The sequence below is a fragment of the Schistocerca nitens genome, chromosome 5 (assembly GCF_023898315.1).
Source record: "Schistocerca nitens isolate TAMUIC-IGC-003100 chromosome 5, iqSchNite1.1, whole genome shotgun sequence".
Taxonomy (NCBI): Eukaryota; Metazoa; Arthropoda; class Insecta; order Orthoptera; family Acrididae; genus Schistocerca; species Schistocerca nitens.
In genome coordinates this window covers 255,749,712-255,766,683 of record NC_064618.1, presented here as the reverse complement: position 1 = coordinate 255,766,683, position 16,972 = coordinate 255,749,712, and the positions used below count along the sequence as shown (strand labels likewise).

General features: G+C 39.7%; 1 protein-coding gene across 4 annotated transcripts in view; it reads left to right on the top strand.

Moving 5' to 3' along the window:
* Window positions 1-317: 317 nt before the first annotated feature.
* The window catches only part of LOC126259838 (retinol-binding protein pinta-like), a 66,789-nt gene continuing 50,134 nt past the window's right edge, over window positions 318-16,972 (top strand). For 2 of the 4 annotated variants that reach the window (XM_049956894.1, XM_049956892.1), the window contains exons 1-2: window positions 321-459; window positions 10,692-10,861. In XM_049956894.1, the coding sequence (XP_049812851.1) occupies window positions 10,711-10,861 (151 nt within the window). In that variant the 5' untranslated portion in view covers window positions 321-459; window positions 10,692-10,710. Of the gene's footprint in view, window positions 460-698; window positions 753-10,691; window positions 10,862-16,972 lie in introns of those variants that run through there. The other 2 variants (XM_049956893.1, XM_049956895.1) reach the window with 2 other exon arrangements.

Sequence of the window (16,972 nt, the reverse complement as noted above, 5' to 3'; positions counted from 1 at the left end):
TCCAGATTGCTTATTAAGTTCCGATTTCAGTTACGTCAAATGAAGTTTCTTCTGGCATCTTTGTCTCTGAATCTATTTCCTCTGATTCCATTGTTTCTTGTAGAATTCAATATATTTATCTTCATGTTTCACGTTATATGCACTTAGTCCTTAATTTAGAATACCAGATTTCTAAGATTTTGTCATCAATGAACTGATTTGATTTCTTCTGTTTAACTGTAGCCTGTCAACCAAGATGATGGCGTCTATTCATTCCTGAGCACCCTGGCTCCGTGAATACCTGTATCATTTGTTATCATCTAACAGCGGTTAAACAAGTTACGTGTATTCCAGGGTGAACCGCTTGTGCAACATTTTCGCGGTTCCTGCCATAAAACCGGTTCAGCAGGTTTTCTGCAGTAGCTCTAGGTCCGTCGCCGCGTGCGGAGCAGTAAGACAGCTGAGGACCATTCTCTGACGGTAAGTGTTTGCGCATGCTTATCTTTGTATAGCGACAGTCCTTGGCGGCCAGTTGTTGTTTTTCTATTTTGAGTTAGTTGTGAAACCATATGAAATTGAAAACTCATACGATTTTAGTTGATTCCGAACGTAGTCTATTCAAATTTTGTTACGCTGACTGAGTACTACATGTTGCTTTTGTATATGAACTAGTTGTTAAGTGCTCAATGGGACGCTGAAACTGACAACAGGGAATGCAGCACCACACTAAGAAGGCTGTGACGTTTTTCGTCTACGATGCCAAAAAGATATTAGTGATTACCCAGTGAACTTTAAAAAATTTGTTAGAGCATCATTAATTGAAACTGATACGTATATCGAAAACTGTAAGCATTTTCGGCGTACTAATAGAAACAATATAGAAGACGGTGTCTGCACTGACGATTCGTTCCCAAATAGTGAAAACTAGCAGTCAATAACATAGGCCTGCAGCACATCGTAGGATTTAAGGATTAACCTAAAAGGTACTTTTGTACCAGTGATGCCAAACCTCTGAGTCTCTCCTCGTCACTCTGACATGTAGAACCTGCACAGACACCGCGAACTGATATATATATCAGATGCGCCCTTTGTCTTTCAAAACTAATTTTGTACGTGTTGCATTGTGTAGTTAGACGTACTTCCCTACTATCAAGTAAACCTACGTCTCTGCCGAGTTTTTTCGTGATGACTGATAAGTTTATTTCTAGCTTTGTTATCTATAAACTCTCTCCATCCGAACGGGCCTCTGTAGGCCCAACGATACCGACCGACCGCCGTGTCATACTGAACCGATAACCATCACTGAATGCGGATATGGAGGAGGATGTAGTCAGCACACTGCTCCCTCAGAAGTTGTCAGTTTTCGTGTTCTCAGAAAGCTAGCTCTTCAATTGGCCTCACAACGGCTGAGTTCAGCCCACTTTCCAGCAAAGCGCTCATACTACGACGGTACCCAATCCAAGTACTAACTAACTACGACAGCGCTTAACTTCGGTGATCTGACGGGAACGGTTGGCTTGTTGTCGGTGATCAATAGGAATCCTAAAGTGCATCTGAATAGGCACATTTTCTACAATTTCTTCATCGTTTTGTAAAATGTAATTAGTATTAGTTTTAGTTCCCTTTGGGCCTTACCGTCCAATTTACATTTGACATAAATATTGTTTTCGTCTCTCTAGAGAGTTACCTCACATTTCAGTTGTCACACAAGTTTTCCACTAATGAATCGTTCTTAAACTGTTGTTCTATTTTCGCAAGAAGCTCCTGTGGATTCTTGGTAACATCGGGTATGGTCGCTTCTAAGTCTGTAATTGTTCTTAGTGGTCTTCCTCTATCTCATTACACAGTGAGCACGTTAATGCAAAGTCTAGAATGATTTTCATAAATATATTTTGTTTCTTTTAAAACAGGTATCAATGTTCTGACAATAATTAAATATCTGTAATACTGAGTTTAATTGTCTTGTTTTCGATAAAACCCACACCTCAATTTTCTCCTTCTTCACTTCCTCCGTAGCAAAAGACATACATCTTGATTTTAACTCTATTTCTCCTTCGTTTTACTCTGCACTTCTGGCAATCATTCACTTTTGGTCTGACTTCACTAAACTATCCTAGAATCTTTTAGTTCCCTGTCTATGCCGCTGTAACGTTACAGGGCCTAAGGACCTGACTGAAACAGTCGAGCAGTGCTAAACCTCGTCAAAGCGTTGGTCGCCACCGTCTAAATAATTCTTAGTCTCAGATTCTAGTCCTTAGTTTCAATGACAAATATCGTCATTTAGCAGTAAGTCTTTCTGACAATCAGTGTCGTATTCGACGACAAGAGCAGCATATTCTAATAACCTGAAATTTTCGGGTAACATGAAACTGTATACCAGTTAATTGAGAGAATTTGTTTATTTACACGTCATTGAAGAGCAAATCCCCAAGGTCATGGAACGTGTCAGTACATGAATTTACAACATAAAAGTAATAACAGATAAAAACTGTTTATGAACCAAATACGCCAAGCTGTAAGTTTAAGTAAACGCAATCAACAGTACAACATAAGAATCAGCTTAATTTTTCAAGAAACTTCTCGACAGAATAGAAGGAGTGACCCATGAGGAAATTCTTGTTTCGGTTTAAAAGTGTGTGGATTACTGTTAATATTTTTGAATTTTTGTGGTAGCTTATTGAAAATGGATGCAGCAGTATACTGCACACCTTTCTGCACAAGAGTTAAGGAAATGCGATCAAAATGCAGATTTGATTTCTGCCGAGTATTAACACGAGTGAAAGCTGCTTGTTCTTGGGCACAAGCTGATACTGGTAACAAGAAATGACACTGAAGTACATATATATTGAGAGGCCAATTTCAAAATAACCAGACTAGTGAACAGGGGTTGACAAGAATTTCGCAAACTTACACCATTTATTGCCCGAACCACCCGTTTCTGAGACCAAAATATCCTCTTAGAATGGGATGAGTTACCCCAAAATATAATACCATAGGACATAAGCGAATGAAGATAAGCAAAGTAGACTAATGTTCATGTCGAACGATCACTCACTTCGGATACCGTTCGAATAGTAAACATGGCAGCATAAAGTCTTTCAACAAGATCCTGAACCCGGGCTTTCCACGACAGTTTACTATCTATCTGAACATCTAGAAATATTAACTGTTGAGTTTCACTAATCAGATGCCCATACTGTGAACTTAAAACGTCGGGTTTTGTGGAATTGTGTGTTTGGAACTGTAAAAAGTGAGTCTTAATGTGATTTAATGTTGGTTTGTTTTCTAGAAGCCATGAACTTATGTCATGAACTGCATTATTTGAAACCGAGCCAGTGTTACACACAACATCCTTTACTACCAAGCTAGTGTCATCAGCAAACAGAAATATTTTAGAGTTACCCGTAATACTAGAGGGCATATCATTTACACAAATAAGGGACAGAAGTGGTCCCAAAACTGATCCATGGGGCGCCCCCCCCCCCTCCCCCCATTTGACCGTACCTCACTCAGACCACACATCACAACTATTCTCAACACTGTCAATACTGACCTTTTACTGTATGTTGCTAAAGTAATAGGAGAACCAATTTGAGCTACTCCCCGTATTCCGTAATGGTCCAACTTCTGGAGCAATATTTTGTGATCAAAACAATCAAATGGCTTAGTTATTAAAAAAAATGCCTCGCGTGGGAAATATTTCGTTTAATCCATCCAGAAGCTCGCAGAGAATAGGGCCTATAGCATTTTCAGTTGTAAAGCACTTCCAAAGCCGAACTGTATATTTGATAGCAAATTGTGTGATCCAAAACGATCAATTATCCTTAAATACACATCCTTGTCAATAACATTAGCAAACACTAATGGCATAGAAATAGGTATAAAATTGTCCTAATGATCCCTTTCTCCCTTTTTATAGAGCCGCTTTACTACTGAGTACTTTTATAGTTCAGGAAACTGACCATTCCGAAAGGAAAAGTTACAAATATACCTAAATACAGGGCTAACATGTGCAGCACAGTACTTTGATATTATGATAGGTACTCCATCATATACATTAGCATCCTTAGTCTTCAGTGATTTAATTATTGTGTCAATCTCCCACTTGTCTGTATCACAGAGAAGTATTTCAGACATCAATCTCGGAAAGGCACTTGCCTAGAGAGTTATTTGATTCCTTGTAGAAAATAGATTTTTATTTAATTCACGGGCAATGCTCAGAAAATATATGTGATTTATCAGTAACAAAAATATTTTTACCACGAACTTACTTGATATCGGCTACCTTGTGCTGCTGACCTGACACTTCCTTCACAACTGACGATATGGTTCTAATTTTATCCTGTGTATTGGCTGTTCTATTTGCGTACCACATACTCTATGCCTTTCCAATAACATTTTTAAGCACATTATAGTCCTGTATGTAAAGGGATACTGTAGCTTGATTGTGACCACTTCTAACATTTTTATATGATTCCCGCTTCGTTGTGCATAATATCCTTATCCCACTAGCCAGCCAGCCAGGTTGCCTTTTACAGGTAGTACCCCGTTTCGAATGTTTTAATTAAAAGAAACTCTCATAGAGCATGAGAAATGTGCTAAGGAAAGCATTATATTTGTCATCAATGTTATTGGCACTATAAACATCAAGCCACTATTGTTCCTTGGTGATGTTTAGAAAACTCTGTATTGGCGTTGGATTGACTTTCCTACATAGTTTCTAATTATATGTGACATTTGCTTGGGTACAAAAGTCTTTTGTGTTAAAATTTGTGCATCATGGCCCGAAGGGTAATTCACCCTTTTGCTAATAGAATGCCCATCTACTAATGAAGAATGAATAAAATACTATCTACGGCTGTGCTACTGTTCCCCTGTACCCTAATTAGAAGAAACACAATCCGCATCAGATCATATTAATTTAGGAGATCTGCCAACATCCCTTTTCTTGCACAATCATACACAAAATTAGTATTGAAGTCACCACATATAACTAATTTCTCGTACTTCCTATAAAGTGAATCCAGAACCCTCTCTAGTTTGAGGAGAAATGCTCTGAAGTCAGAGTAATCGGACCTATAAACAACCACAGTTATAAGTTTGGTTTCACTAAATTCAGCTGCCCCTGCACAACATTCAAATATTTGTTCAGTTCAGTGCCGTGATACGTCTATCGACTCAAATGGAATACGTTTTTACGTAAGTGGCCACTCCTCCACTCCGCAAGGAACTCCTTGAAAAACAGCCAGCTAATCTGTATCCTGGTAATGGAAGGCTCTGAATTGTCAAATTATTTAAGTGGTGCTCCGCTATACCAATAATTTCAGTCAACATCTATAAGCAGTTCATTAACTGTATCTCGAATACCCCTTGCATTTTGATGAAATATGGTAATTCCTTCTCTGCTTGGAAACATGATGTCCTCTGGAGGTTATTCCTTAGTTTGAGGAATTTCTTTAAGCAGGTATACCTATCAGCTGACTTAAATCTGAGAGAGGTACAGTATAATGACTGGATCTACACGTTTCTATACCTTTATTCTATGCAATACTGATAGCCGCTTCATTACAGCTCATATCAGTTCATACGTCGTTACTTACGTAGTAACGTATTCAAATTTTAGAGAAACACGATTGGGTGTCATGTCGACCGAAATGTTCACAGGGAAGATATAGTTCCTCCTTTCATAATAGTTCCTAAATATCTTTCCTGGACTTACAAATCCGGCAAACTTTCTTCAAACTCAGAAGAAAGGAAACTCCTTCAAAATTCGAGATCATAATTAACATTTCACTCACAACACTGGAAAAGTCAGGAAGAATGGCGAACTCGAAAAATCAATCATATTTCCTAGGCTTAGTCTTACAAAAACGAGGTTTAAAAAAGTACCGTTTAAAAGTTAAATCAGCTTATCCTATTGTTTTAACTGTTACCTCATATTTTCTGTATTGGATACATATGGTATTAGTTATTTCTTGAAGGAATATAATTCCATTTCACTACTTCTGTATATTTCCTGTGTACAATATTTTCCACTAAACACCTCTAAATATGTGTTCTGTGGTCTGTTACGATCAAATTCGATATGTACAGAAAACTATCGTTGAGAAAGATTTTAGCTCGTCCGAAAATTCGACACAGCACCTGCTGCAGATGTTGTACAACCCGAAATTCCTGCAGTTTTGAATTTGTTCCATTACCTCATCGACTGGTATCGTAAGGGCGCTTGCAATAATTGCCGACAAACTGCGACAGTTCCTCCATCGTCTTGGATTTAAACTTGACACTGCGTGTGCGCATCCAGCAAGAAACGTAAAAGATGTTTGGCTCAAATGGTTCAAATGGCTCTGAGCACTATGGGACTCAACTGCTGTGGTCATTAGTCCCCTAGAACTTAGAACTACTTAAACCTAACTAACCTAAGGACATCACACACATCCATGCCCGAGGCAGGATTCGAACCTGCGACTAAAAGATGTTTCCCGATACGGTGTGTACCACTTCTTCAATGATCTGACAGCTGACGTAACGTATTCGTTGGGTTAGTATATCTGTAGAGTCTTAGGCTAGATGCACAGTTGTGACGTCCTTATAATTAATACCACGAAATTTCGACATGAATGGAAGTTGATTAGAACACATTTCAATATTTTTGTTTCTGTACCCAAACGTTTAGAGGGTCGCGTCTTATTGCAACACGCGTAAGATTGACTATGTATTGATCTTGAGCACCTGGTATAATTTCGTTGTATTCTATATGTAATAGTTTCTTTGTATAATTGTAAATCATCTGTTGGCTATGCCATTAATTTCTGCTAACTTGTCTTCTTTATGACGCAAGGGTCCTTTCATTGCCAAGAATACCCACAAATGTTTTCTGTCTATGTGTATTCTACATTAAATGGAAACAAATTTAGATTGCGCAATAGAGGGATCAGTCTTCAATTTTAGTTACTAATATACAATACGTTTTAGTCAGTGTTTGACCTTCTGCCTAAGTTACTGATACTAGCTGGGGAGTTTAGACATTTTTCCATGGTGTATGGGTCATCCATACAGACAGAGTATCGTGATATATTATTTTAGTTTCTATTCTGTTATCAACAGTTCCAGAGAGAGCTGTATTAAAAAGTTTCCGATGCCGCTGAGCAATAGTCATACAATATTTCTTGAAGGAATACACTTCCATTTCAGTACTTCTGTATATTTCCTGTGTACAATATTTGAGCTTTCGTACCATTATCGAGTACAACGCTAAAAGTAAGAATACGAAAACAGTAACACATGAAGTAAAAAGATCAAAAAAATTACGATGTATTAGGTGGAAGTCGGTGTAAAGTTAAGAGATATGCACTTAGACCATTAACGTAATTTGCTGTGTACTGTGCAGGGTGACATATTATTTCACGTAATTATCGAGTACAGTGCAGATAACAATCCATAAAGTAAAACTTTTGAAGTAAGCTAATATACAGTTACGAGAGATGAACTTAATTCTTAGACCATTGACGCAATTCTGCGGAGTACTGGCTGGATGAGATTTACACAGTTCAACACATTTGCTTAACATCACGTAAATGGTGCAAAATTAACATCTTTGTAGGAACGCAGCATATTATCGTACAAGCATACCATATATGGGAAAATGACCTCAGTGCAGGTAAACAATAGACTAGCAAATGCCTTTAAGGTGTAACTATGAAAGTGATGTCAAGGAACGTAAACTCAAGACGACTTGACACATTAAAATGTAGAACGATCACAGATACACTGAGGTGATAAAAGTCGTAGGGCAGCGATATGCCCTTATAAAAATGGTGGTAGCATCACGTACACAACGTATAAGAGGACCGTGCATTGGCTAAGCTGTCATGTGTATTCAGCTGATTCATATGAGAAGGTTTCCGACCTAATTGTAGAACTAGAAGCATCATAAATTACATTTCGGAAATCGTTAAGGAATTCAATATTCGGAAATCCTCTGCGTGAGGAATGTGCCGAGAATATCAAATATCAGGCATCACCTCTCACCATGGACAGCGCAGAGGCTGACGGCTTCTCTTAACGACCGAGAGCAGCAGCGTTTCGCATAGTGGTCAGTGCTAATAGATAATCAACAGTGCATGGAATAACCGCAGAAATGAATGTGGGGCGTACGACGAACGTGTCCGTGGGAACAATGTGGCGAAATTTGGAGTTAATGGGCTCTGGTAACGGACGACCGACGCGTCTTTGCTAACACGACGATATCACCTGCAACGACTCTCTTGGCTCGTGACCATATTGATTGGGCCCTAGACGACTGTAAAACTGTGGCCTGTTCAGATGAATCCCAATATCAGCGGGTAAGAGCTGGGGTTCGAGAAGGGCGCGGACCTCACAAAGTCATGGACGCACATTGTGAACAAGGCACGGTGCCAGCTGGTGGTGGTGGTGGCGAAATAAAATACAAAATCCAAAGAATCATACACGACGATATAGTAAACTCCATAATAATGTAAAGAGTACTAAATATAACAACAGAACTGAAAGAACGGGAATGGGGGAAGGGATGCTAGTGGGAGAGGAGGTGGGGAGAGGAACGGGAGTAGCTATTGTTATGCGACCATCTAATAATTTTGTACTTTTTTTCGTGTGTTCCTTACAGAATTTGTTTCCTTTATTGTTCATAATACGAGGGCGGTTCAGAAAGTAACCTCCGATTGGTCACAGTGCGGGTTGTGGGGGGAGTAGCGACGCCATCTGTGCGTTCACGCACTCAACAGGTCAGTCGGCATCAAGCCGTGGTCGAGTGAACGTCGTACCTGCGCTAGTTTAGTTTTTGTGGCAGTTTGAAATGTGTGCTGCAATAAAAAAACCCGCCAAATGTGAAGTGCGTGCTGTCATAAGGTTTTTTACAGCCAAAGGATATTCTGCAGCAGCTATTCATCGTGAGCTTTGTGCCGTGTACGGACCAAGAGTTATGAGTGAAGGAGTTGTCCGTGAATGGGTACGTTTATTTAAAAGTGGACGAGAAAACGTTCATGATGAAGAGAGGAGTGGTAGACCATCATTGGTGACTGACGAACTCGTTCAGACAGTTGATGCAAAAGTTCGTGAAAATCGACGTTTCTCAATGTCGGAGTTGTCTACTGGTTTTCCACAGATTTCTAAGACTCTCTTGTACGAGATAGTGACAGCAAGATTGGGTTACCGTAAGTTCTGTGCACGATGGGTGCCCAAAATTCTTACCGACCACCACAAAACTCAAAGAATGGCCTCTGCATTAGAATTTCTGTCACGTTATGAGGACGAAGGAGAACCATTGTTAAACAGAATCGTGACCGGTGACGAAACCCGGATTAAGTACGTGAACCCTGAGACAAAAGAACAATCAAAGATGTGGCCACATTCAAATTCGCCTACCAAACCAAGAAAAGCCTCGCAAGATTTTTCTGCCAGAAAACTGATGGCAACGGTGTTTTGGGATGCCAAACGGGTGTTGTTGGTTGAATTCATGGAACGTGGTACGACCATTAATCAAGACGTGTACTGTGAAACAATAAAAAAGTTACGACGGGCTATACAGAACAAACGCCGTGGTATGCTGACTTCCGGTATCGTTTTTTTGCACGATAACGCCCGTCCTCACTCTGCTCGCAGAACAACGGCCCTTCTTGAGTCCTTCAAGTGCGACGTTATCAACCATCCACCTTACAGCCCAGACCTGGCGCCAAGTGATTATCACCTCTTCATGCATTTGAAGAAATGGCTCGGGTCACAGCGGTTTGATGACGACGAAGAATTATCAAAGATGCGGTCACAGGCTGGCTCCAGGCACAAGCGGGTGATTTTTATGCAGAAGGAATTTCAAAGCTTGTGAAGAGATACGATAAGTGCCTCAATCGCTATGGAGACTATGTAGAAAAATAGTGCAAAGATGTAGTTGTAAGATGTATATATTAAAATATTTTTATTTAACTTGGTGTATTTTTTTTAAATCAACCGGAGGTTACTTTCTGAACGGCCCTCGTATATGTGCCCTTCATGTTATTAACGATGCGATGTTTACAAGTAAATGCTACGATGATGTTTCAGAGGGCCACACCCAAAAGAAACCACATACTGTACGGTTCGATAAGATGTAATGCTTGTAAGCTTGTATCATTTGCATTTTAATGTGTCAGGTCTTCTAGAGTCTACATTCCTTGACATTACTTTCGTAGTTACATGTTAATGGCATGTGTTAGTCTCGTGTTTACCTGTTTTGGGTTGATTTTCCTGAATAAGATGTCCTTGCACGATAATGTACTGCATTCCTACAAGTCATTATTTTCTATCATTTATATGATGTTAAGCGAATATTATGCTGCACAGTACTATTTTTATTTCATATCTTACTATCTGCATATTCCTACTTTTGGCACTGTACTCGATAATGGCGTGAATTTACGTATGTATTTGTTTAGACCCTCTATCTGTTTAAGTCACTTATCTTACAGAGGACACCTGAAACACTGTAACATTGTAGCAAATGAAAATCCACATCACCATCCAGTTTTGATGGTTACATTGTATGGTTGCATTGTACACGAATTGCGATACTAAAACATGCAACACAAGGCACCACCGCCAGTTAATCTGTCGCGTTTCCTTCGCGTGTAGCATTACGACCTAGACTGTAATATGCGACAGATAAATTGTATCTGAGGTGTCATTCTTTTGTGTTACAGAAAGTTTACTTCAGGAAGTATGGCTACCGCAATCGAATTCAAACTTCCGACGGAGGAACAAAAGGCGCTTGTTCGGCAAAAAGTGGGAACGACTGAGCAAGACATTCGACAGGCTGTATCGAGCTTACGCAGCTGGCTGCTGGCACAACCTCATCTGCCCCACCTGATAGGTCAGTCACAAAGACCGGTTCAACGCGGAAACTCGTTTCCGTGAGCAAGGTCACTAGACAGCGGTTACATGACATACGTCCGCGATGACAGCGGTAATGGTAGTAGTAGTAGAAGTAGTAGTAGTAGCAGTAGACTATGTTTTGTCATTATAAACCAAAGAGAAATGCACATTCTGATTGTGAGGCAATACTGCCTTGAATACAACTTCAAAAGGAGGACGCACAAAAGATTGTTTCTTGCGTTGATCTGAATCATCGTCCTCACGTGCAGAACAAAAATATTACTTGCACTAACAGTCTTACAATAGAGGGACGACGTCCTTCACCACATTCATTCAATAGACACACGATATAATTTTTTTAATCTGATAAGAGTAATTTTTTTATTCTGGTTCTACTGCCTTGAGTGACCGGTACAGTCAATATAAATGTAGAAAATTGGTTGTTTATTTCAGTACACATAGTCGTGATCGCATTAAAGTTGTTTATTTTTGTTTTTCGCTGACAAGTTTCGATCTACTAAGAGATTCATCTTCAGATCTTATATTCGTTGATGACCGTAGGAACCGTTGGTGTGGAACAGGTCCATCTGTGCAGGTGTGGAGAACGCTGGATTGCTGCTTTCATAATAGCTTTGTTACGGAAAACCCTTTGATGAGAAAGCTATGAGCTACACACTTTTTATCATTTGTACAAAATGTGGTCGGATCTTCTATTTTGCAGCATATTCAGAAGATTTCCTGCCTTGAATTAAATGAGAGAATTGCGTAATCTGAGAATAAAATCATTTTCCATTATAAAACATAGAGCTGTATTACTATTTTTTATTGGGGAAAGCCGATTTCGGTCCAATATCAGACCATCTTCGGGTCTCAAAAGCAACTTAGTTATGCATTCTCACAGTTGAAATACCAATTGCAACTTGTATTACTATTAATAACTGTGTGTGTATAACGTTTATATCCTGGCAATGTCAGAAAATGTTGTGTGCACTGTTTTAACAAAGAACTCAAAACATGATAACAGGGCCCAACAGTCGTCTTTGTTGTTGTCAGGACATAAATGTTACGCACAAACAGTTAATAATAGTGACGGAATGGTCTGATACTGGACCGAGATCGATTCTCTTCAATAAAAAAAGAGTAGTATAGTAGTTTATTTTATAAAGCACTTTTTAACCTCCCTAAAGGCTGTTCCACTCCGCCTACACAAAATGTTTAAATTTTTTACCGTGTCTAGAAGGCTCTCTTCTGATCTGATTTTGTAACACTTCAATTTAGGCTGTGGTTTGGGGGCAGTATCTCTGACTAGTAATCCAAAACGTCCTCGGTTACAAGTCCAGCCTCTGATTAACCTTTCAGTAAAAATCGTCATTAATGGCGGCCGAAGACCTCTTCATTCTACCAATGACCTTGTCAAGGACGACGGAAGAGCAGAAAGAGTTTCAGGGCAATCTGTTCCCATTTGGGAGAAACCTGCCCCCAAAAGGCGGAAGAGCCGGAAATGATCCACAGAATGAGGATTTGGAAGGCAATGGAAACCACTACATTAATAAAACACAGGGTCATAGTTATATGTGGCCTGTATAGTCGGGAAAGTGTCATGATGATCTCTCCATGGGCAAATGATTCTTAGTTAGTCCTCCATTCAGGTCTCTGGGAGAGAACTGCCTACAGGGGAGCTATACAAGAGTAGAACATTATTCGGTGCAAGGGTACCCTTCTACAGGTCGGGCCATAGGAAATTTATAAAACCTGAGAAGCGATACGCAAAGATTCAAAAGGTTCAAATGGCTCTGAGCACTATGGAACTTAACATCTGAGGTGATCAGTCCCCTATAACTTAGAACTACTTAAACCTAACTAACATAAGGACATCACACACATCCGTGCCCGAGGCAGGATTCGAACCTGCGACCGTAGCAGCAGCGCGGTTGCGGACTGAAGCGCCTACAACCGCTCTGCCACCACGGCCGTCTATACGCAAAGGGACAGTGTACATATAGTGGTTGTCATTTAAATGAAAGATGAATTTAAGTTAATATCAACAGCAGATGGAATGTGTGTGAATGTAGTCTGTCTCAGCGTACTAAATTATCAATGAGAAGCTCTCAGGTTTCCAGGAAAAGGGCAACATTAAAATACCGCGGTACTTTCATACTGATTCCGGGATAGAAACCCGAAAGCTTTTCATCGGCAGGGGAAATGCTGCAATGGGAGTAGGATTCGTTATGAATAGGATGGGAGGGCAGAGAGTCAGTTATTTCGAATAATGCAGTAACAGGATTGTTCTTATCGTTATCGGCAGCTAACCAACGCAAACAGTAATAATGCGGGTATATACGCCGACATCATAAAAAAACAGAACATGAAGAGATAGGAAATACCTATTAGGGCATTGGAAAGGTAACAGTATGTAAATAAAAATGATAATATAATAGTAATGGCTGATCGGAGAGCTAGGGCAGGGAAAGGAACTGAATACGTTTTACGGGCGAATATGGACTCGGCATTAAGAATGAGAGAGGAGAAAGGCCAAGAAACCTCCACAATTAACCTCAGCTGGTTATATCGAATACACTGTTCAAAAATTGCAATAGGACGCTTTGAGACTCGGGGAGATACCACATGAATTATATCATGGACAGGCAGAGATTTTGAAATCAGATATTGAATTACATAATAAGGTGAAAAAAAAACAATGGAATACCTCCTAATATCGTGTCAAACCTCCTTTTGCTTGACGTAGTGGAGGAACCCGACACAGTATGTCCTCAACAAGTCGTTGGAAGTCCCCTGCGGAAATATTGAGCCACACTGCCTTCATAGCGCATACAATTGCAAAAATCTTGGCGCTACAGGATATTGTGCACGAAATGTACTCTCCATTATGTTCCATAAATGTTTCACAAGATTCATGTCGGGCAATTATGATAGCCAAATCATTCGCTCGAAATGTCCAGAATGTTCTTCATAGCAATCGCGTACAACTGTGGTCTGTTAACGTGAGGTCGTTGTTTGGAAAAATGAAGTCCGTGGATGGCTGAAAATGGTCTCCAAGTAGGAGAATATAACCATTTATAGCTAATGATCGGTTCATTTGGGCCAGAGGTCCCAATATTTCCATGTAAACACAGCCCACACCATTATGGAGCCGCCACAAGCTTGCAAAGTCTCTTATTGACCACTTGGATCCGTGGCTTCGTGGGGTCTGCGCCACACTTGAACCCTTACAATCAGCTTTTACCTATTTAAATCGGGACTCTTCTGACCAGGCCACGGTTTTCCAGTCGTCTAGAGACCAGCCGATATGGTCACGAGCCCAAGAGAGGCATTGCGGGCGATGTCGTGCTGTTAGCAAAAGCGTCGCCCAATAACGCCAAATTTCGTGCCACTGTCCTAGCGGATATGTTCGTCGCACTTCTCACATTGAATTCGGTGGTTATTTTTCGCCGTCTTGTTTGTCTGATAGCACTGACAACTCTGTCCAAAAGCCGCTGCTCTCGGTCGTTAAGTGAAGGCCGTCGGCCGCTGCATCATTCTTGATGACAGGTAATTCCTGAAATTTGGTATTCTCAGCACACTCTTGACACTGGATCTTAGAATATTGAAGTCCCTAACGATTTTCTAAATGGAACGTCTCATGCTTCTAGCTCCAGCTCCAGCTCCACCAAAACAATGCTCTTTTATAACTTGTGTACGCAATAATACCGTAATTGGTATATGTGCATATCGCTATCCCATACAATTTTGTCATCTCAGTGTAAAGTGTACCCAGTAGCAGGTATAGCCTCGTACCACAGTTTAAAGGAGGTTGAATTTTAGTAGAATCGTCAGGTAGAATGTAGGTCACCAAAGTACTGACGAATTTCTATAATGAATACCACAAGGTGTATTTCAGTTGAAGACCAACAGACCTCTCTATAAAGGGCAATGACAGGGGATGCGCAGACGAATACATGTAAAAGGAAGATACTGCAACTAACATTGGCTAACAGAAGAAATCTTCGACTAAATAAGGGAGTATAAAGACTTGGAGAAGAAAACGTATAAGTAACTAAGGAATGTAATAAATAGGAAATGCATGGAAATAGCAGCAGAAAATATTTCAACAAATCGAAAAAGATCTGCTTCTCCCAAGGACAGAATGAACGTCTTGAAAAGTGAAAATAAGTTTCGGTAAATTTAAAGCAAATGCTTCAACATTTAGCGTGGAGGAGGAAATCCTCTCAACAAGAGAGAGGACCAGTCTGATGAAGTAATAGAGTAAGACATGGGAGTCGATGTGAAAAACATATGGGAACTTGTATTAGATTCAGAGTTCAACAATGTTTTGGAAGACTTGTTGTGATCAGATAATATAGCAGAGATTGATAACTGTCCTTCAGAAAGTCTAAAATCATTGGTGGAACTGATATTCGTAGTTGGTTCTTAATATTTCTTAACTGCAGACGTACCAGTACCCTTCCTGAAAAATATCATCCGCACATTTCTGAAGTTAGCTATAGTCGATGAGTCCTAGAACAACCACACAGTCAGCATAACAGCTCACGCATCAAAGGTGCTGAAGAGAGCAATATAAAGAAGAATGGAAAACAAAACTGAATATCTTAGGTGATGAGCAGCTTGGCTTTGGAAAACCTAAAGGCATCAGAGAGGTTGCCCTGACGTTTCTGTTGACAATGGAAGAAAGTCTTACGATAAATTATTATAGAATTTGTCGATCTGGAAGAAAAAAACATTCGACGGTATAAAATGGTCCACGACGTTCGAAATTCTCAAGAAGGATGTGCAAGCTATAGAAAATACCGGATAAAATGCGATACGTTAATGGCGATGATTAAGGGTTTGGGGAGCAAGGACAGTAGGTGTAAAACAAAGAAGGGACGATAAAAACGAAAGACCGAGAACAAGCAACGAAGGAAGTAAAATATACATCCATGAGTTGGATTCAAATTCAGATTTAAGTAGTATCTGTAGTAATATTTACTGATGACTTTTCTTCCCTCTGGGAGTCGTAGAGGAAGACGGAGTTTGGAACATATACTCCGAAAAAGAAATTGAAACGTTGTATGTAACCCCTACTTTAATATGAAGAGGCTCAGTGGTTGATAATGGACTGACTCTTTAAGACAAAAGACTGATGAAAAAAAAGAGAGTTGTGGAAGTTCAGTGTGGTACAACACAATGTGGAAACACGAAACCCACTTGTGACTGGTATAAATAGGATTCAGACTCCTTTCGTCTCATCCGCAGTTGTTTTATGCCGTTTTCGCATATCAGCTGAAACATATACTGCGATTATTGCTTGGTTATAGATCATGACGGTGGTCTTTCGTCATCCTTTTCCATAAAGAGCTTATGCTCTGTACAATGCCTAGGTAGCTGCCTGGTCCTGAAAAATGCGTCTTCCTTCTTCATTATCTTTATCTCAGATGTAATTCTTATGGTGTTCTCAGTCTAGCAGAGACGACGTCTGACCTTGACATGTATTAACGTGACTTTCTCACAGCATTTTTTTTTAATTTTCTGTTGTTTGCGAGTGTAAGGCCGTGTAATTCTCAAGCCACGGAGAATTAAATAAGGTAGTCTTTTTTGCTGAGTTTCTTTTAGAGTTGCGTCTCTTCTTAAATCGCGCGATTTCTGACAGACCAGCGTTCAAAGAAACTAAATCAGCGTCTCACAAGAATTTTAACAAAACTCATATTTCGCACAACACAGAAGCTGTATATCTGACCGCCGTGTAAGTTCTTCAGATAATGGATAACGTAAGTAATAGAGTAAAATTTGATTTATTTAACAATTTATTTTGGTAGCATTCTGTAGAGCAGGGATTAAGAAACTTTTTCTCTTGAGGAACATTTTGAGAATACCGGCACTTTTACCGAGCACTTAGTTTACGTTGAAGGTTAATAACATTTTCTTTATCAAATATGAGAAATACTTGCTTTAATCAGTGATTACTTCAAATTTAAATAACTAGTAATAAAAAGGTCTACATAAATTAAAAAATACTCTCTTTAAAATGTCGAAAACTGATCGCCATAATGTTATTGATAATAACTTTCGGTGGTGCAGTTATTTATTTCCCGCGGAAAATCTAATTCCCGCA